This window comes from Sapajus apella, unplaced genomic scaffold (assembly GCF_009761245.1).
Source record: "Sapajus apella isolate SASKATOON/1434 unplaced genomic scaffold, GSC_monkey_1.0 scaffold61, whole genome shotgun sequence".
Lineage (NCBI taxonomy): Eukaryota > Metazoa > Chordata > Mammalia > Primates > Cebidae > Sapajus > Sapajus apella.
Genome location: NW_022437001.1, coordinates 1,448,332 through 1,470,005, shown reverse-complemented (window position 1 = coordinate 1,470,005; position 21,674 = coordinate 1,448,332). Strand labels below are relative to the sequence as shown.

Genomic DNA, 21,674 nt, shown 5'->3' with positions numbered 1-21,674 from the left:
GCTGGTACCTAGGCATATTTTTATGTGAATGGAAGCCCAGATCTTCCCTCTCATTTTGCATAATCACACAACAGGTAGTGAACTAATTGGCCATAGGATCTGTGATATCACCTTGGCCTACAGCCAACTTCATGGTATCTTGAGGCACTCTTATCCCTTTAATGCTGTATCTAATGCTGTGCCAAAAAAGGAAAAACCCACAAAAACTTCCCAAAGCAAAAATAAATAAAAATGCTGACTTAAGTAAGTAAACTTAAAATAGAGAGCAAAGAGGAAGGCACATTTATTCATTGGCATGAATGCAGATGTAGTGGTACTAGGGAATAAGTTCATTGTGAAGGATTTAATATGATGTGGATTTTAGAGTCAGACTACCAGGATTGCTTTCTCAGCTATGCCACTTGCTAGCTCTGTGCCTTTGGGCAGAATACTTAATCTCTTTGAGCCATGTTCTTCTTTTGTAAAATAGGAGCAATAATAGTGCCTTACCTTACAGGACTGGTGAAGAGTAAATGAGTTGATACTTTAAAATGGTGCCTAGCACATAATGTGTTTGAGTTAACTCTTATTATTGTTTTGTTTTTATTGTTATACACTTGTTGGGAAAATAATAGATTTAGATGACTAAACAGCTCTTTCATTTCCACTCCATGCCACCCCACAATGCCACCATCTAGTGGATCTAAGAAGAGGCTCTCTGTGTGCGTCATCTTTCCACTGTAATTTATCAAATTTGGCATATTGCCAGGAAGAAATAAGTAGAGGATTGTAGAAAGCAGGCTTACTAGGAGAAATAACCCAGAGATGTAGACTTGGTAGAACCCAACCATTTGAATCTTTTCCTAGGCTAATCCCAAAGCTCCTTCTATCTCCCTCTCTGTAGACTCACTTCTCCAGCTATTCTGGGTTGTTTGCTATACCCTGAGTGGGATTCCAGCCTTCTAGTTAAATGTCTATGCTTATGCCTTTCCTCCACCTGAGATGCCCCTCTCTTCCAACTATATTTTTCCAAATCTTCTCCTCCTCCCATGTCCAGACTGCATGCCACCTTCTAAATTCTTCCTGATCAATCCAGGCATAGGCAGTAACTCTTCGCTTCTTTAGAGTTTGCCAGCATCACCCAAGTGGCACTTGAAGATTACCGTGTATGATCATTATAGATTTGTTATATTGTACCTCTCATACCAGATGGTAAACACCATGAGAGTAGGGAACCATAAATGTTTGTTTATTCATTTGTTCATTGAACAAATGTTATAGCAGCATATGTAGTACATTGCCAAGCACATAGTAGGTATTATGACATCTCTTGAATAAATGAACATGTGAATGTAGATATGGTAGCTAGGTAGGAGTACGTGTGTGTGTGTGTGTGTGTGTGTGTGTGTGTGTGTGTGTGCTTAGCAAACATGAGGGAATGAGAGAGAAAGCTAATGAGAACTGCAGTAGTCAGGTCAGATTCATGAACCGATGTTTAGCTGGCCTTGTGGGGCGGCATGGAGTGGGAAAAAAGTGAGGCACTTGCACAGGGGTGGGTGGTGATGTTTTGTATTGCCTAGAGATGGCTGTTGGTTGGTACCCAGTAGGTGCTCTATGTAAGCAACTCTTAAATATTGTGAAAGTCTAAAAGAGAATCAGAGTTGAAACAAATATTGCTGGAAAAATTTAAAGGAAGATATAGATATTTTATGAAAAATGAACCAAAAAATATTTTTGAAAAATCAATGATGGCTCAAGGAATGATGTTTGAAATGTGTTCTCTACATGTAGAAATGAAATTATATAAGGTAGTCAAGCTTTTCTGTACTGTTTTTCATTTGAGTTGCCTATGCAATATCAAGATAACATAATTGGCAATATATTATTGCCATGGTTATTTATCAAGACATCAAACTTTCTAAGTATGTGTAGTATTTATGTTTATGTTAAATGCTTTAATACAACTAGTATATTTTAACTGTCCAGTTTTTTTCTTTGAAGATGGCATTCTGTTTGTCTGAAATTAGAGATTTAGCACTTTAAAATCCATTTCAGTTTCATAGAGGAGCAGAGGTGAGGTACTCATCTGTTTCTTTGTCCTTTTTTGCCTGACACATTGTTAGCCCAATGCTTGGCTCCAGTAGCTGCTCTATGTATAAGTGTTTTTAGTAAATGAATTAATAATATATCAGTTTTTCTCTAAATGAATTAATAACATCTCAGTTTTAAAAACTTCACAGATTGGATGGATGGATTTCATGAAACATGTCCTTTGTGTTTAAAGTTCTTGCCAAATCTAACTGGAGAGATTAAATTGGAGATAGAAAAATAATTGTTATGTATGTTTGTAGAACTTTAGTACTAGACATAATTCCAGAGATTACCTAGTTCCAGCTCCTCATTTTTCAGACAAAAGCATTGAGGACCACTGAGGTTAAGTGACTTGCTCATGCTCACATCATGTCAAGCTTGGACCTAACCCAGATCTCCAGTTCTCCAGATCTCCAGGCTTCAGTATCATCTCTTTCCATTAGGCCCCACAGAAGTAAATCTTAGTTTTATGATTCCTTGCATGGCTTAGGTTTAACTCCTGAGCTCCCAAAGAAGAATTTAGAAAAAAATTTTCTTATGTTTCTGTTAATTGCAAAATAGATTTCTGAGACAGCAGCTCCTCTTCCTCTCAAGGATCCTGTGCAATGCATGGGCTGCTTGGGTGCACCCACATAAATTTTTTTTTTTTTTTCGAGATGGAGTCTTGCTCTGTTGCCCAGGATGGAGTGCAGTGGTGCAATCTTGGCTCACTGCAACCTCCACCTCCTGGGCTCATGCAGTTCTCCTGCCTCAGCCTCCCAAGTAGCTGACATTACAAGTGTGCACCACCACACCTGGCTAATTTTTTATATTTTTAGTAGAAATGTGGTTTTACCATGTTGACCAGGCTGGTCTCAAACTCCTCACCTCAAATGATCTGTCTGCCTTGGTCTCCCAAAATGTTGGAGTTACAGGCATGAGCCACCGCACTTGGCCTCCCATAGTAATTTTTTAATGTTCTTTCCTCCTGGTAAGTCTGCTCAAAAAAGAGAGCTTGCACCATCTAGTGGATCTAGGAAGAGGCTCTCAGGCTTAAATTTTGGGTGGCCTTACTTTAAAAAGAAGAAAGGAACAGTATTTTTATTTAATGAGTCTGCATATTCTCACGTGGAATCCTTTTTATCACGAGAGTGGCAGTAGCAGCACAGAATGAAGTTAGGGTCACTTTGTACTTCATAGTGTTAGAAACAGGACACATTACTGACCATGCTTTTTTTTTTTTTTTTTTTTTTTAGTGGTAGAAGGCATGTCACAAAGTGGGTAACTGGATTTAGCTGATTTATTGGATTAGGAAATGCATGGGCATGGGTATTTTTAGGTAACTCTCCAGGCGATTGTAACATAGAACCAGGGTTGAGAACTACTGCTGTACTGCATTCTGTCAACCTTGGTTTTTCAACCAGTTCTTGGATTCTTGTACTCATTAATTTAAAACATTGGCTCTTCTGTAATGGGTCTTTCCATCCTAGTTGGAAATTAGTCAAATCCTATTATTCCTGGGAAATCCTCTAGTGCTCATTTGGACAATTAACTTATTCAAGAATGTACTACCCAATGGATAATGAAGTTTTAGAAGCTTTCAAATTACTCCTTTGTTTTCCTTCAATGGAGATTTTAAAGCTTTGTACATGCTCTGGAAAATATTTATCTCATGTGGCAGGTGGTAGAAGACAGTATCTGTCAAGTGGGATAACTTGATGACTGAATGGGCAGTGCAGGCTGAGGGTTCTCACCACCGACGTTGCCCTGTGATGTGAAATGCCCATTAACCTCCTGGGCTTGAGTTTTCTTTGAAGAGTGTGATTGGTCATCTTTGTATTTACAGAGTACTGCTCAGCAAAAAGTACGTTACAAAAAAAAAAGCTTTTGTTATTCCATCACTGAAATATCTTAAGTGGCACCTTAGCACCTGTGTAGTGTAGTTGTATTTGATGGTCATAATGACCAGGAGGCTTTGTGATAGTGGTCCACAGCCTGGTGCACGTCAGAAGCAACAAGAGATGCCCAGCAGTAGCCCTGGAGATAGTGATTTAACTGGATCAGGATAGGTTATGCGCGTGGGTATGTTTAACTAACTCCCCAGGTGATTCTAACATGGAACCAGGGTTGAGAACCATACTATATGATATCCTTAAAACTGTTTTGCAGACCTGTAATCCCAGCACTTTGGGAGACTGACGTGGCAGATCACCTGAGGTCAGGAGTTTGAAACCAGCCTGGCCAACATGGAGAAACACTGTCTCTACTAAAAATACAGAAATTAGTTGGGTGTGGTGGCATGCACCTGTAATTCCAGCCATTCAGAAGGCTGAGGCAGGAGAATCACTTGAACCTGGGAGGTGGAGTTTTCAGTGAGCCAAGGTTGCACCATTGCACTTTAGCCTGGGTGACAGAGCAAGACTCCATCACACACACACAGAAGTTTTGTAAGGCTAGGCACACCGGCTCGTGACTGTAATCCCAGCAGTTTGGGAGGCCAAGGCAAGAGGATCTCTTGAGCCAAGGAGTTTAAGACCAGCCTGGGCAACATGATGAAACCCTGTCTCTACAAAATATACAAAAATCAGCTAAGTGTGGTGGCATGTACCTATAGTTCCAGCTACTTGGGAGGCTGACGTGAGAGAATTGCTTGAGCCTGAGACATTGAGGCTGCAGTGAGCAGTGGTCCTGCCACTGTACTCCAGCCTGGGCCACAGTGTGAGACCCTCTCTCAAAAAAAAAAAAAAAAAAAAGTTTTGTGAACGTTGAATTCCAAATCAAGTTTGGCAGTGTGATGTCTGTTTTCAGGCTTTTAAATTATTTGAATATTGGAGATCCATATTTGATAACCAGTATTCTCCTAGGGGACAGGAAGCAGGAATTGCGCTATTTTATGATTAGAGTAATTAAGTTATTATTGTGTCTAAATGACTCCGTTTTCATGTCTCTCAGTGGTGCCGGTGGGGTCAGTCCCTGTGCATGACCCAGGTTTGAGGAATGTGAGTACTTTCAGGGATTGCCAGGAGCAGTGAGAGCCAGAAGTTAATGCTTCTGTGAGTGGCAGCATAATGTATTGTCATAATTGTATTCATCTGAGGGCATTGATTCTATATTTTTGGCCCTTCTCCCAGTGACAATAGGAAAGTGGGTGTCTTTCACATAAAGCTTTTTTCTCCCTGTTATTGTTTTAATAATGAATTTCCCCTTTTTCTGTGGTTTCCAAGAGTAGGGTGCTCTGTGAGTACTCTGCAGAAGCTGTTTTCTGCAGTAAAGTCCTGATCTGTGACTGGGAGCATCTTTCTCTGACAAACGTAGCTAAATTGGTTGGCAGAGGGATGGCAGGGAGGTAAAAGGACAGGGAGTTGTTATAAATCTACTAAAATGCCATCAATTGAACTCTTGCAATGGGAGACAGTGTCTTTGACAACATGTTCCAAATGGTCGATACAGATATTCAATTCCAAAGGATTTCTGCTATGCTTTCAAAGGACAGGGGACAAAAATTCCAGGAAATGGTTAGAATTCTTACCTTGGCGTCTTCTCCTCAAAATGGTATAAAAAACATGAAATTTATTATCAAGTAGACTTAGGTTTGAATCTGGCTTCTGCCACTTACTGTGTGCTTCTAGGGCAAAATTTTGAGCCTTACTTTTCTTATGTATAAGTTGAGAACCCTAATACCTACCTTGAAGGGCCAAGGTGAATTAATTCACATAGTATATGTGAATTTCACCTCTTTTGTGGTTTCCAGGAGTAGGGTGCTCTAATAAAGGTTTGGCACAGAGCTGGCACTTCATAAATGGTAGCTATTTCTGGAACTACTATTAATACTGGTTGTAATTAATTATAATAATAATAAACAAATTCCCCCCACTTTGGAAATGGCCTATATGTCCACTTAGCCTTTAGTGGGGATGGCAAGGGGTGTTGACAGAGGCCCATCCGGGAAGGTGTAGTCAGAATTTTCATCCTCTCATAGTCAACATGTTGTAATTTAGAGTCTCATCACATATTAATCTTTTAAAATGCAGTCATTGTCTAGAAGAGTTCATTTCACTGATTACTCATTTTGTGTACATCCTGCTGTTTAACTCAGAGGGCCTAGAATACAGATTTTCATGTAAACAATGTGGAAAGGAGGTTAGTAGACGAGAGGGGAAAATATAATTTGGGGGATTACTTTGGCCTTAAGTCACATCTGGTGTCATGGTGTGGTGTGGGGTTTGGACACCCAGGAAAGGTTAGATTATTGCAAAGTTGAGAGGAGGAGATGCCACAATGGGTGACGGGAAGGTGATGGGGACCCAACTATAATTTAGAATTTTTTGTGGGGGGGTTCTCTGTTAGGATTGCCTGTATTTTGCCATGAGTTTGTCTTGGTGTCCCTTCTGTCATTTGCCATGAGTTGACAGTGTCTGGAGTACAGTTCCATTTCACTGAAGAACTTGGCCTGGTGTATAAAGCATTTATGTGAATCACTGGAAACTGAATTTGCACAGCTGAGGGATCTATAATGCAGTTTCAGAAAAGTCAGTATAGTTTAATTGAGGTATAAAGGGCTCTCCTCCCATCTGAGTTCTGACAAGTTGAGAAATACAAAAAAATGAGGCAGATGGAAGATTAAAACACTATCTTTATTATCAATTAAAAAAACTGATGCCAGAGAATAGGGTTTACACCTGTAGGCAAACATTCCTGATATTTAATCCTACAATTAGACTCACCCAGACATAGAACCTGTGGTGGGGAAGAGCAGAGATGAATATGTACTTTTTTTTTTTTTTTGAGACAGAATCTCATTCTTTTGCCCAGGCTGGAGTATAGTGGCAAAATCTTGGCTCACTGCAACCTCCATCTCCTGCGTTCAAGTGATCCTCCTGCCTCAGCCTCCCTAGTAGCTGGGACTGTAGGAATGTGCCACCATGCCTGGCTAATTTTTGTATTTTTAGTAGGGATGGAGTTTCACCATATAGGTCAGGCTAGTCTTGAACTCCTGACTCAAGTGCTCTGCCTGCCTCAGCCTCCCAAAGTGCTGGGATTAGAGGTGTGAGCCACTTTGCTGGCCCCTAAATATATACTTTCTGCTGGAAGCCTGGCTCCCAGGAGGAGAGAAGAGGGGAGAGACTCAATCCCAAGCTCACCAAAATGACAAGTTACTCCTCTCTGGGAGAAGAATTACTGGGTGAGTCAGAGAGAGGCCAGAAGTCTGCTGCTAGGAGATTCTGCATGTGGGAGGATACATGAGGATTGGAGACTTCATTGTACTCTATCATGTCTGTATAAATTCAGCCTAAGTTCTAGCAAATTTGGAAGTAGTAATTTATACTTAAAAAAACAAATAGAAGTGGCTTAAATGTCACTCTCGTCACCAAGAACCTATCATGGTCCCTGTGACCTGCAGAAGATAATCCAGAGTCCTTAACCTGGTTTTGAAGACCTCTCCTGATGTGGCCACATCCTACCTATGATCCCCCCTTCCCTTCATGATGTTCAAATGCAGATCTAAAGTCTAATCAGTGCCCTCATCATCCTCTGAACAGTTCATTCTTGCTCCCATGTTCCTGCTGGATTATCCTTTCCACTTCTTCCCTGTTCATCCAAAGTGTATTCATCTGGGCCAGGCGCAGTGGCTCACACCTGTAATCCCAGCACTTTGGGAGGCTGATGTTGGGGGATCACTTGAGGTCAGGAGTTTGAGACCAGCCTGGCTAACATGGTGAAACCCTGTCTCTACTAAAAATACAAAAATTAGCTGGACACGATGGTGCATGTCTGAAATCCCAGCTATTCAGGAGGGTGAGGCACGAGAATCTCTTGAACCTGGGAGGAGGAGGTTGCAGTGAGCTGAGATCGCACAACTGCACTCCAGCCTGGGCTACAAAGTGAGGCTCTGTCTCAAAAAAAAAGTATATTCATCTATTAGGTCTCGGTACAAGCACCATTGTGGGTGAAAGCCTTGCACTGAAGCATATGCTGACTTCTCTCATCTCCAAACTGCCACTGAACTTTCAAATGGGACTGCACTGCTTAGTACTTGCTCATCAAAGGAGCTTTATCTGCCAATTGTAAGTTTTTTTGAGGGTTAAATGTTTCTTATACTTCTTTTGTGTATCCTCAGCTGCTAGTATATTGTACACCTGGAAAACACTCAATATATATGCAGTTGGTTAAATAGATGTGTCAAAAGAAAGTGGGTAGCACTCTTATCGGTATATTAGAATAGAGTGATGTGTTGGTTATGCTGGAAAATAAAATACCAAGGCAAAGAACTGAGATTAGGTCTTAGTTTTGTGTCACTGACGTGGAATCAAAGAATGCTTTGGAACAGACTTTTGTAACAGAGAGGGTAGATCATCTAGTTCAACATCATCATTTTATAGCAGAGAAAATGAAGGCTCATGATTTGGAAAGAAATGTTCGGAGTCTGTGAGCTTAATATTTGTGAGAGGAATAGAAGATATGAAGCAGATAATCTTTCAATTCTTTAACATTTGATTATGCTTACAAGGTTTATGCGGCAGCTTTATAATTTGCATTATAGGGTCCTCTAAGTGTTCTGAAGTGCTTTTCTCTTATCTTGTAGAGCCTCACTTTTTTATGTGCTTCCAAAATCTGTGGAGGAAGGCACTTTTCTTTTTTCTTTTTTTTTTAAATTGCATTTTAGGTTTTGGGGTACATGTGAAGAACATGCAAGATTGTTGCATAGGTACACACGTGGCAGTGTGATTTGCTGCCTTCCTCCCCATCACTTATATCTAGCATTTCTCCCCTTGCTATCTCTCCCCAACTCCCCACCCCCCGCTGTCCCTCCCCTATTTCCCCCCAACAGACCCCAGTGTGTAGTGCTTCCCTCCCTGTGTCCATGTGTTCTCATTGTTCAACACCCGCCTATCAGTGAGAACATGCGGTGTTTGATTTTCTGCTCTTGTGTCAGTTTGCTGAGAATGATGGTTTCCAGGTTCATCCATGTCCCTACAAAAGACACGAACTCATAATTTTTGATGGCTGCATAATATTCCATGGTGTATATGTGCCACATTTTCCCTGTCCAGTCTATCACTGATGGGCATTTGGGTTGGTTCCAGGTCTTTGCTATTGTAAACTGTGCTGCAATGAACATTCGTGTGCACGTGGAAGGCACTTTTCAGAGAAGCCTTCACCACTTCTCATCATTAAGTTTCTTCATTGACACATGTCAACTCACTGTGGTAGATTATGTAGTATGCAGGCCTGAGACATCAGGCTTGTTTTGCATTTGTAGCAGCTGGAACACCAGAATATTACTTCACTTGCCCATGGTCCCCAGATGCTAAGAATTAAAATGCAAGTGTCTTATATTCATTCCCACTGCAGACCATTTTGTACTACCGCATGATGTTTTTCTGTTTCTAAAATTATCATCTGAAGACCCTGAGAGAATCCTGGCTGAGAAAGGAAGCACATTTGTGATTCCCTGATCAGCAAAGGGATGGGTTAATGCAAGTACTTTAAGCACCCAGGGTAGAAGGTTATGAACCCAAGGTTGGAGAAAAGACGGCCTGGCCTTGATGAGTGCTGAGAGAGGACACTACCCTGTGCCAGAGTGGAGCAGGAAGCAGGAGCTGATACCTGAGAAGGACAGGTCAGCTAGCCAGTCGTCAGTGAGGGGTTTCCAGGAAAGCCTTGTTACTTGTTTTATGTTGTAGACTTCTAAAGATATCAGTGATCATATTTCACTATTGTACAAAAATAACAAAATAAAAGCAGTGTTTTGGTCATTTGTGCTACTGTTTCTTTCCAGTAAATTTAAAAATATTTTTAGTTTTTAACTTAAATGTTAGTGTTGACTCTTACTGGTTAGTTAACAGAAAAGCTAAAAGAGAAGTTAGTCTGTCTAGTGTATATTTTTAAACAGTTTTCAAACACTGAGTTATCACATCAGTAAGTCATGAAGTCTGTTTGGTAGGTCACAATTAGCCCTTAAAGTAGAATTAAATGGAAATTATCAGAGTGCATTGCACTTAGTAATGGTGAGTATTAGATATTATTGTAAAATAGTTTTTATTATGATGAGTCATGGTGTTAAAAAGTTTGAAAACTGTTAGGCCATGGAATTTTATTTGGAGAATATTACTAGATTAGTCTTGATGTTACATTTCTGCTTTATCATGGTCTGTAAATAAATGTTAGTTGGTATTGATTTTTTTTTTTTTTTTTTTTTTGAGACAGAGTCTCACTCTGTCACCCAGGCTGGAGTGCAGTGGTGCGATCTGCAACCTCCACCCCCGAGGTTCAAGCCATTCTTCTACCTCAGCCCTCCGAGTAGCTGGGACTACAGGCGCCTGCTACCACACTTGACCCATTTTTGTATTTTTAGTAGACATGGGGTTTCATCACATTGGCCAGGCTGGTCTCGAACTCTTGACCTTATACTCTGCCTGCCTCAGCCTCCCAAAGTGATGGGATTACAGGCATGAGCTACCACGCCCAGCCATTGATATTCTTTTGGTCTAAAACATTTGTTAATTATTTCATTCAACATATATATATAAAGCACCCAATATATGCCAGGCACTGTTCTAAGTGCTCTCTGGTGTTGAGATATCTATAGCAATTTACTTCAAAACATATCTTACTTCTCTTACTCAGAGAAAACACTGTATCCATGTACCTAAGGTTTAGCTGTAGATAACAGAAAACTCTCTTTATGTTATAGAAATGATCCTTTAATGATCTTTTCGTATTCACACACCACTTCTATTTCCAGCTCACTAGCCAGGACATACATAATAACATCTAAATGCAAAGGAAGCAGAGAAATGTGGTTTTTTAACTTTATAAAGTCAAGGTTTATTCCCAAGGAAGAAAGGGAGAAAAAAATATTGGCGAGACACTTAGTAGTGCCTGCTGTAAACCTCAAAGCTCTTTACATGTAAACAAAATTTCATTTCTATTGATGGGACACTGGAAATTTCTATTACTATAATTATTGGAAAGACATAGGCTTGGCAGGGCCACAGCATGGAGTCGGGCAGGTTGTCTACTGCACATGGGCAGCCTGCTGAGGGTTCAGAGATGGTGTTCATGTTTCGTTTGCCAGACTTTGTGTCCTGGCATGGGGCTGTGTCCACCCACAGGAAGAGGCACCCTTATCTAATTGGCAGAAGGCACCTTCTTCTCTGGCCAAGCCATCTGCTTACCAAACTGTGGGTCTGTGGGCTACTTTGCTCAGAGTTACTAATTTGCAGAAATGCCCTATATGGGCTGACTGTGGCTCAGGGGCCAGTCTCAGCTGGCCTAGAGGTTGTCTTAAGCATTTGACCCTAAACATGGCTGATTTTGCCCCTTCTAGTATAGCTCTTCTTGCCTGGTTTTATATTTTTAAAATAATGGAAGTTAGCTGACAAAACTGTATTCATTGTCTTTTTGCAAATAAGCACAGAGTAAATTTTCAGAGGCTGAGCAGGTCTACAGGTCCTGCAGAGTTTACTCATCCCTGACCTCTCCTCATGTCACTTCTTTTCCTTTGTAGGTAAGGAAATTAGGGTTATAAATTAAGCTCACATTGATCTCTGATTTGAAATAGAAAATTAGATTTCTTTTTTTTTTTTTTTTAACGTCAAGAAGTGCATGAGGGAGATAATGATACCAAACGATTTGGTTCTTAAGCATCAGAATTATGAAAAACTAGAAAGGGTCCCACCCTCCTTATACACAAATAAATAATTAAACACACACACACACACACACACACACGCACACACACACACCCCCCATCTTATCTAAGACAGCCAGGTGGTATTCATCTTGGAAACAAATGCAGAGAGAGGAGGGAAGATCTGGTCTGAAAGTTAGTGTGAATCTTTTATTATTTCCCTGCACTCTCCTAAGAGATATTAAAAATTTATCAGCAACAAAGGCCCTGCAAGTTTTTCTTCAAGAAAGAAAATGAAAAAGCCAGGAAAACAGAAAAGGAGTTTAGTCTGTTTATTTTACCTTCTTGGTATAATTTTCTCTCACCCCACATTCACTCTCTTTTGAGGGCTTGCTGTTCCCTCATTTTTGTTTCTGACTTGCGTTTCAGGTGAGGTAAAGCAGGAATCATTCTGATGGGATGCTCCCCTGTGACTGTCCAGTGCCACATGATGCACAGGTTTGAGACAACAGAGAGAAACCACCAGAATGACCAGAATTATTGAATTTATTTGGGCAGATACGTGTGTGTTTTCTGCCTTCCCATTGTATTGAGGTCTTTTCAGTACTCATGGAAGATAAGCTAGGAGGGAAATCTGTCTTTTATCATCAGAGCTTGCTTTGTTATAGTTTTAGTGTCTCGGAAAATTGGTTTAAATTTAAATTCCACTCCCAAATGATACATTTAACCCATCAAGGAGATTGAGGGTGAGGGTAGGGAGGGGGTGAGGGTGGGGAGGGGATGCGGGGAGTAGCAGGCATTAGATGCTATCTTCTTGCAATGGTTCTCAGATACTTCATTCTGGAAAAGCTGCTGGTTGGGGTTCTGGCCCATGGACCATTTCCCCTCCACTGTGGGTTTCAAAGTCAGTGTCATATTGTCTTATTAATCAGGAAGAGAAATGAGGAGAAGTCTGAGGAAGCATTTCTTTTTTTCCAGTGAATCACTTTTTGAGGTTGTCATAATTCAAGAGCATGGCATGAGTTACGCTCTGTATTTTCAATGAAATGCTATTTACTATAAGTGGAAAATTTCCCCTGCTGTTCAGGCATTGTAAAATTAATATAACTATCCTGCTAAGGAAGGCATCCCCAACATGGGCTGTGAAAACCCAGTGTTTTTATTAGTAACAGTGCTGCTGATTTCCATCTTGACACATTTATTGATTACTCTGAGTACCTCGCGGTGCATCAGGTCCTTTGACAATTCACATTGCAGGTCAGATGTAGTCATTTCTGCAGTAAGTTTGCAATCTTAAAGGATGGATATGTTTATTATCCATCCAAAACTGAGAAAGGGAACTGATAGTCTAGAAAAGGGGAGTCTGAGAGGTTTAATAAGAAATCCGGAATAGGAAAGTCAAGTTTTATGGGGGCAGCATTTCTCAATCAGCACTTTTTAAGATGAGGGCAGGGTAAGGTACAATTTAAATTACAGCAGGTGGAATCTCCCTTTATGATGAGAAGTACTTTCTTCTGATTCAAAAGATTATGAGCCTCCACTAAGCTGTGTTGCCAAAAGAAGCTGTGTAATCTCTGTTTGTGTTTGAAAGAAGGGTGTCGTGGGTGTTTGTGTTTTGGCAGCCCAGCACCAGACCTCTTTTTCTTTTTAAGTCTGTTGCTCCAGCCTTCTGGTGATTCTGTGAGACACCCCTTCAGTAAGTATCTTTTCTGCTTAGACCATCTGGAGTTAGTTCTCATAAGATTGTTTGGACTCAAATAACTGAAACAATATGCTTAGAATAGTTCTTAGTTACATACTAGGTGCTCAATACTGGTCAGTGATGTTGTTTTTATTGTTTTTCAAATTGTAACCAAGAAGTTTGAATCAAAAAGGGACTCTTTCTGGAACAATTAGTAAACAGGAAAGAAAAGAATCAAGTGATTCTTCGGAATACCCTTCAGATCTTTGTTTCTGAGCCAAAATCCCCCGATATTTCCTTGTTAATTATTACCTCAGAACCATGCTATATATTACCTTTCTTATGGGATATTTGGGGTATACAGTAGTTAAACTTTATTAGATGAGGTTCAAGTAATGGATCATATACTGAATTATAATCTAATAAATTCTATCATAATGAAGCTGCAGGGTACAAATTATGCATATATAGTATAGGAAAGGAGGCTATAGACATAGACATTTGCTGAATCCTCCAAGGAGAGAGGTTTATGATAAGCAAGCGAAATAACTTTTGATGTAATGAAAGCAGTAACCCTTCACCTTGGCCAACCCTAATTGCAGCATCAACCCATTGGACATAGGACCATTTTTATTGGTGATGTCAGCTTTATTCTTGTTCTGTCAGTATTGGTCAGCTCATCCTGTGGAGTTAGAATGAGGTTAAGATTGGCTAACATTGGCAAATACAGAAGAAAATATGTTTTAGAGACTTTCAGTGTCCCTTGTAATTACAGCCTATTCTAAGACACACTGAATCTTTGGGGCTGATGTAGCCCATCCCTTGTGGCCACCTCAAAACCTTCTGATTCTACAGAATGCCTGGGAGGAGAATGGGGAGGGAGTGGAAGTGGATGTGGCGTTCATTTTCTATAAGGGAGGTTGTACTTATCCCCCTCCACCCCCGAAAATAAGTATAGACAGGCACATTTTTTTCTTTTGCTACCAACGCTCCCGCGTACTTCCTGGTCTTTTTTTTTTTTTTTTTTTTTGCCTCAGTTTGGCTTATTTTAAACTGATGACCCAAGTCAGGAAATAATAGCCATCCTTTACTGAATGTCTTCTATGTGTTGAGATTTATGCACATTCTCTTTAATCCTTTTAATACCTTAAAAGATGGTGGATTATCCCCATTTTGCAGAGGAGGAAACAGGCTTACAGAGATTAAATAACACAATCAAGGTCAAACAGGTAATAAATGTTAGGATTTGAACTCTAGCTTGTCCAGCTCCAAAGCCTCTCCTTTTTCTGAAAACCATTCTCTATTATCTTCCTCTCTTTGTTTTCCTCAAAACCTCATTTTCTACTCAGAGCTGGCAGCCGTATTCTCTGCAAGGCTAGCATAACTCTGACTCCTGGTATAGACCTCACATAAGTTCAGGTCTTAAGTAGAATTTCCTAATGCATTTGGCTTCTGCTTGCAATAGCAAAGCACCCAGAACTGTTTTTTGTTCATCCTTCTGTCCCCAGCACCAGTGCAGAGCTTTCACACCTGCCTGAATGTTTGTTGAATAGGGCCATTCCTGATATGCTCCCACTGTGAGGAGATGTAGGAAAAGTTAGGAGCCCCAAAGGTGCAGCATCCATAACAGTTGACAATATTCATGACAAGGTAACCTAGACACCGAGAACAAAATGGGAAGTGCAGAAAAACAATCAACCAAATCCCAGATAATAAAGTTTGTATTTGGGGGACGGGTCATCAGTGTTTATTCAGAAAGCCTCAAATTCGGGCCAGTTAAGTGCATTGAGAGCAGCCTCAGAGAAGCAGCACTCAGTGAGGAAGCCAGATGGCCTTTGGAGCACCACCATTGCCTGTTGTGTGAGTGGCACTGCTTCCCATGTGTGCCTCTGGTGCCTGGTTTTCCCCAGGCAGACAGACCCCAGCTCCAACTTGTGTTGGGGAGACGAGCAGTGTTTCACCATTCAGGGTCTGGAAGGACCCTGAAAAGCCATTGGTTCACTGCTTCCCCTTTCTCCCAGAATGTATAAATATATTACACAAATATATTTAATGTATTACAGATCCAATGAAGAAATGCAGGGAAGAAACGGCAGAGATTGGCTTTTATTTTAATACACTTGCCTCAAAACGTGTTGCTGAAATCCTCATTGTAGCCACCCTGTTTCCTCCTTCCTCAAATATTTTAGGAATAAATCAGCAAACTTGCTGACTTTGGCTGTCACCTCCATTCACCTCCCCAGCTGGCCTCTGGCGGTGCTAGCAATGTAGCGTGTGGCCTAGAGGTCGGAGAGCAGAAGGGAAGCGTGGGGGAGCCGGCGGGAGGGAGCCAGAATCATCAACTGCAGACTATTTTCAGATCTGGAGGCATTGAATATTTTCTGTCCTGAATTTTTGGCTGAAACAGTAGAGCTGCTTGCTGAGAACCAGGGTGTCTGTCTTCCCTTTTGTACTTGAATGTTCTTCTTGGCGCTTCCTGTCCTTGGAGGGGAGAAGATGGCTGTGAAGAGCCCATCCAGCTGCTGCCCTGGGCTGCAGGTGGCTTGGCTCTCTCTGGCAGCAGCGGGCAGGCTCGTAGCCTGTGTTCCCTGTTGAGACCCTTTCACTCCTGTTCTGTGTGATCCAGCCTTGTCATTCTTTTCCCCTCTGCAGAGTTCAGTGAGAGCATCACTCTGGTTGGAGCCACTGGGGCTGATGACTCTCCAATGACCCAGCTGAACCAGCAGTTAGCTAGTTTTTCCCTCTGGTATCAAAGGAAAAGCCAAGGAAGGGTGGCTACCAACTTGGAGAGGGTGCCACTGTCACCTGACCCCACTGCCTGTCACCTGACCCCACTGCCTGCCACCTGCCTGAGTGACAGAAGGTAGGATCCATCTGTTTGTTCCAATGTGACTAGATCACAAAAAAACAATTAGCAGGTGGGAAATGTATTTTTCAGGACACACATAAACCTGCCATTATAGTGAGGATTCTGGTGCTAATTTAGATGCAAATGGGATCGCCCAGCTAGAGCTGATTACAGAAAGGTCAGAATGTCTATATGCTCAATTTCATTCCTATGCTGTGCAATAAATTAATGTGCTGCTGCAGTTGTGGGCATGATGGCTGGGTTTGGTTCTGGCTTTAATTTTTTTGTAGAGCTTTGGTTTTATAGAAATGGAATGTGATGTGTGATGTCACCTCCCCCCTCTCCACCCACCTCCTTTTTAAAAGAAAACACACTGTCCATTTTGCCTATTTCTGAGAAGCTTGAAATTCTAATAAAAAATAAAAACACACTTTTGGAGCTCTTAGCCTAAGACAAAAAAGAGTAGATTGACTGTAAATTCAGTCGCCATTCTGTTCAGAAAACTGATCTCACCTATGTGTGCACTTCTTTCAGGCCAGACCATGCTGGGTTATAGCTTGGAGCACAGGGAACTGGGGATGAGAACTGGTGGGTGAAAGGATGGCATAGATGATTGTGAACTGTGCCCCTGTGGTGTTTTTCAGATGTTTTTGGCTGCAGCTCACAGTCAGAAATATATTTTATATGTTTTCATATATATGTGTATTTACTGAATTTGCAAGCAAAGCACATATGTGTTGCCTTATGTACATTTCCAACAAAATATGTATACACAAGTTTGACAAAACAGGACTTGCCCTTACTACATACATGCAGGGTACTCTAATTTAATTTTCTATTGGAATCTGGTCTAAACCATTAATGAACCAAAAACTGAATTCACTACCCACTCTTGGATCTCAAACTATAGTTTCAAAAACACCAGCTTAAGGGATTGGTGAAGATTCTTGGTGTGAAGAAAGACCCGGGCAAGGGCTTTAGGAATGGGAGAAGATGGGCGGAGAAAGGTTTATTTCCAAGGATGGACTAAACTGGCCTCGATAGCAGTAAAATCAAGTACCTGAGTCAGGCCTCTATTCTGGAACTTGGGTTGAAAATAATCACATAATAGTGCTTAAGCAGATACATTCTTTAGAGTAACAACTGTTCTTGTCAGGGACAATTATTTGTTTGTAAACAATTTTCTTTAGGTTATTTCAGTCATTGTGGCCCACCTTTAGTATGAAATAACATTCTTAAGCTTAGTATCCCTAAACTTTATTATTGTGTATGATATGGCAGTAAGGTAGAATGTCATTTACTGTTTCTATTAGTATTGCTATATACATTTGTAGCTACCTGCAATTCTTTATAGAACAAGGTAAATAAATATTGATAGTCATCTCTAAGACAGAAAGTCTTACTTACATTAGCAGCTGATTGCCCTTCATAACGAGAGCATGAAGAGGATGCTACTTTCCAGTCTTGCTAACACGTCTTTAGGACATTAGCAGAAGATTTTGTTTTACATTCTGCACAGCAGAGCATCTTTTCCCTGGTGGATTATTGTTAGCTTTCCAAGTGATCACACTTAGGCTCTGGTCTCATCCTTGTTGAGGAGGTTGCCTATTTGGGGGATTAGAGGAAGGTTCTGAAAGTAAGATAATGGGGCAGGAAAAGATTTTCTGGTATAAAAAGCTCCTAAAGACTCTGAGGATATGGTGGAAGGAAAAGATGGAAGGAGAGGGAGCCAGATTTTCCTGGTTTGGGTATTTGTTTAAGGTGAGTATGACCTCAGTTTATAAAGAATATGCAACTTAATGCTTAATGGACTTGGGTTTTTCATATTTATAGCATGTTATATGAAGTCTGCCCCTCCAAGTGCCTTCTTAAATCCTCTTAGCTTGCAAATGACAGCTTTGATTTCTAAAGAAGAAATCTTTTCATTTATATAGCCTAACAGTAGTAAACAATAGATGTTTACTGCCCTTCTTTCATGTTAGCCCTCAAAGACTGTGACTTACAGTCCAGGGAGTTTATTGCTGTGCTTTCGAGCTTATTAAGGTCATGTGTAACTTAAAGGGGGAAAAGCTGATGCTACATTATTGGTACAAAGGCTTGGATTTGTATGACATGTCAGTTCAGTAGTGTTCCATAGATAAGTTGAAAATATTGTATTACAGAAGCTATATACATGGCCTGTTTGGAATGATTATGCAACTTTTTTCTAGTGATCAAGATTGTTGGGGAATTAGATTGTAGCCTAAATCATTTAGGATTAAATTTCTGCTAAAGGGTCCCAAGTTTGCAGTAGTGAAGTGGATGTGAGCTAATGTAGGATTCATTTCCCTCTTAGCTATGATTGGTGACATCAATTATTACAGTGATCTTTATAAAATATGTCTCTACTCTCTGGGTCCTTCAGGACACATGTAGAGGATAAACAATAGTTAAAAGTCAAACTAAACTCTGGAAAATATAAGTTACTAGATCTTTGGGGCTATCATTCACTCAGGATAAAGTACATTCTATGTGCCAGGCTTTGTACATTGCATTGGGGTAATAAAGGAAAAAACACAGTGTATGTCCCAGGGCAGCATTCGGAGTGCTCCATACATGGGACTAGAAAACATCAGGAAACACGAAGATGGAAGCAGTGTATTTTAGAAGCAGGGGCAGACCATGAAAAGCACTCTTCTGAATGCGATTTATTTGTTAAATAGTCGATACTTACCTGTTTCTGTTGCTATATTTGGGTCACAGAGAGCTCTTTGAAGTTGGTCAGATGACATAGTGGTGTATTAATGTCTGAGAGTTTGCAATGTTGGCACCAAGCTGGGAGAAGGGGATTTGCACTATGCTGTGTACTCAGCCCACTGTGGAATGACTTCTCATTAGATTCTAATGCACTGGATGAGCATGCCTTGCTTAGGATAAAGAAAACAGACACACTGATTTGGTAATATCTTATCCACCTGGGCTCATCTATCCAGAAGATAGCTGAGCACCAAGAACTTTTTAAAAGTAATTTTAGCAGCCAAAATAGATATCTCCAAGCCTTTATGCACAGATGCATCCACTCAGGGCTCATCTACACTTATGTAGCAGATCTGGACATCTGGTTTCTAAACTAATCTGTGGATTTTGAAAGCCGAAAATTAAAAGGGGAAGAGGAATGGAATATAAAAGGAATGGCCCAGTAACCGTACGATAATGTGACAGCTAACACTTTTAAAGGAAGAGAAAGAAAGAAGATTTTAGAAAATGGAAAAGAGAAAATAAAAATTACTCAAAAAGTATTGCCATCTGTTTTGTTTAGAACTGAGTGCATTTGTATCATGGTGGAAGTATTGCTAAGATTTCTAGGGTATGTGGTATTAGAATCTGAAAGTTTGAACTATTTCTCTGGTGGTTTTCACGCATTCAGATGTGGCTGTTTCTTTATACTTATGCAGGACAATTGATGACTCTGGGAATGACCTCTTTATTAAGAGATGGTATATTCTCATCTTAGGAGGGCAAAGATGTATATACTAGCTCTTAAAATATTCGCAATAAAAGCATTTAAGGTTAGAATTTTGATACGTTAAGCATCAGATCCTCAGCTTCTTGAAAAACTTGGCTCTTCAGAGTCTTATTCACTGAAAAGTTGACATTTTACTCATGAGAATATCATACCAGGTAGCAAATATTAATTTGTATTATAAAAAAGTCATGGTTGCCTTATAAGTTCTTATAGTGCTTTATAAATAACATTTGATGTGTATTATTCAGTTACAAAAATTTGACTTGCAACTCTCCAGAAACACATCTGAACATCTGTAGCACTTTGTGTCTGTACTGCTCCTTTGCAATTTATATTATCATTTTGCTTGTTATAGCTCATCTTCTTGGACATAAAGAATGTTCTTATGTTTTCAGCTCCTTGTACATAGCAGGTCCCAATAAATGTTTATTGAATGACTAATAATGAAACAAGTTATTCTGAGCTTTCTAATTAATCCTTTACTAACCGTGTAAATACTTTCAATTATCTTTTTTCTTCATTTTTGATTACACCCTAAAATCTTTATGGTATTTGAACTGCATTTGATGATTAGAGTTGTCAGAACACTTGAATTGATTATGCCTTTCTTTTCCCTTACTGAATTAAAGGGTGGAAGCAGTGTGAGGTGTTGTGGAATGTGGATAGGTTATAGGCTTCAGATAAAGCTCTGAAGTGTGTTTTTGTGGCAGGTGTGTTCTTGTCTTGATGGAGTCACTGTGGTGAGGCTGGGATCCACGGGAGAGGCATTATCACAGCATCAAGAGGAGGCTCACCTTTGCTTACTCTGTTGTTGGTTGTAGGTGACTGTGGAGGAGGTCATGACCACAACTGCGTATCTGGACCTTTTCCTGCGTAGCATCTCCGAGCCAGCACTGCTTGAGATCTTCCTCCGTTTTATCCTATTGCACCAGCACGAGAACGTCCACATCCTAGACACTCTCACGAGTCGAATCAACACCCCGTTTCGGGTAAGGAGAACCCTATCAGAAGGGAACTTATAACTCAGAACAGATTTCAGGAGAGTTTGTTTTGGGAATGAAATTATGAATATTCTCTTTTGCTGTCTTTTTTCTTCTTCTTTCCCCTCCCATTCTTTCTTTTCTTTCTTTCTTTCTTTTGTTGTTATTTTGTGGCCATTACTTTCTTTCTACTTAGGTAGAGATGAACAGGGTAATACGTTTTGGTCTCAGGAATTCTTCTTTCAAAGAGGTGACACTTACTGCCTTTCATAGGATGTCTTTCTCGATTTATCTGTATTAGCATTTTCTTCGGTAGAACTAGCAGAATGCACTTCTGTGGGGGCAAGGTGCAGGGGAATATGTGGACTTAAGTGCAGGTAAAGCCAAGGAACCAGAGTGCATCAAGTCTGGGTATTAGAGATCATATTTCTGCCCATGAGTTTTTTTGAAATGGAAGTTTGGAAAGTTGTGAATTTGGGTGGTCATTCTGTATTTTGAAGCTCTAATTAGCTTGAAAAATACTCCTCCCCAAAGCCTGTCTCTATTTAATTGCAATTCTTGTTTTAAAAGCAAACAAATGAGAATGTATCTGTCATTCATTTTGTAACATATATAGAGGTAATACGTATTATAATAATTGCGCAAAGGGAGGAAGAGGGAATAGACTTATGTAGGAGTAATATTTCTATATTTTACCAGAGCTAATTTAATATAAATCTGAAGTAAATTATGTTAAGTTAAAATGTATACTGGAAGGCCTAAAGCAAGAAAATAACTAAAAAAATATAGTGGAAAAATCATTTAAAGGAATTAAAATGTTATACTAGAGAAAATATTCAATTAGCACCACACTTAACAGCAATATAATATATATTCTCATCAAATGTACATGGAATATTCTCCAAGACAGACCATATGGTAGGCCATATAACAAGCCTCAGTGAATTTAAGAGGATTTAAATCATGCAAACTATGTT

General features: G+C 40.1%; 1 protein-coding gene across 4 annotated transcripts in view; it reads left to right on the top strand.

The window, feature by feature from the left end:
- FAM160A1 (family with sequence similarity 160 member A1) overlaps positions 1-21,674 on the top strand; it is a 278,667-nt gene that overhangs the window by 217,360 nt on the left and 39,633 nt on the right. For all 4 annotated transcript variants that reach the window (XM_032246417.1, XM_032246416.1, XM_032246414.1 and 1 more), the window contains one exon: positions 20,539-20,706. In XM_032246417.1, coding sequence (XP_032102308.1) covers positions 20,539-20,706 — 168 coding nt within the window. The remainder of the gene's footprint in view (positions 1-20,538; positions 20,707-21,674) is intronic.